This window comes from Buceros rhinoceros, unplaced genomic scaffold (genome assembly GCF_000710305.1).
Source record: "Buceros rhinoceros silvestris isolate BGI_N320 unplaced genomic scaffold, ASM71030v1 scaffold16231, whole genome shotgun sequence".
Taxonomy (NCBI): domain Eukaryota; kingdom Metazoa; phylum Chordata; class Aves; order Bucerotiformes; family Bucerotidae; genus Buceros; species Buceros rhinoceros.
In genome coordinates, this window is record NW_010393812.1 from 8,016 (window position 1) to 8,386 (window position 371).

A 371-nucleotide genomic window follows, 5' to 3' on the forward strand; every position below is an offset into this window, starting at 1 on the left:
GCCACTGAGGGCTGAGGGTCCCCACGATGCCCAGCGCAGCACCCCAGGCTCTGTGTTTCTTTCCACCCCAGATAACGTTCATCCCTGTGGACCTTGAGGCTGAGCGGTTCCTGAACCACACACCCATCACGCTGCTGGAGAGGGACACCTGGTAGGTCCCAGCACCCATTTTCCTTCCGGCAAGTGTTTTCATCTGTACACAGGATTATCCGCGTGCCCCTGGGGACAAGGGCAGTGTCCGAGCACACTAGCACCAGGGGCAACTACACTTATTGCAGCAAAAATGAGAAGCAGGAGCCGGGATGGGGGAGGCAAGGGCTGGCTGAGCCGTCCCGGGGCTGGAGCTGGATTGACGCAGGGGGGCGCTCAGC

The 371-nt window shown here is 60.9% G+C and overlaps 1 protein-coding gene across 1 annotated transcript in view; it reads left to right on the top strand.

Annotated features, from left to right (window-relative positions):
• BSND (barttin CLCNK-type chloride channel accessory beta subunit) overlaps nucleotides 1-371 on the top strand; it is a 3,079-nt gene that overhangs the window by 1,343 nt on the left and 1,365 nt on the right. Inside the window, exon 2 of the mRNA XM_010145016.1 lies at nucleotides 72-151. Coding sequence (XP_010143318.1) covers nucleotides 72-151 — 80 coding nt within the window. The remainder of the gene's footprint in view (nucleotides 1-71; nucleotides 152-371) is intronic.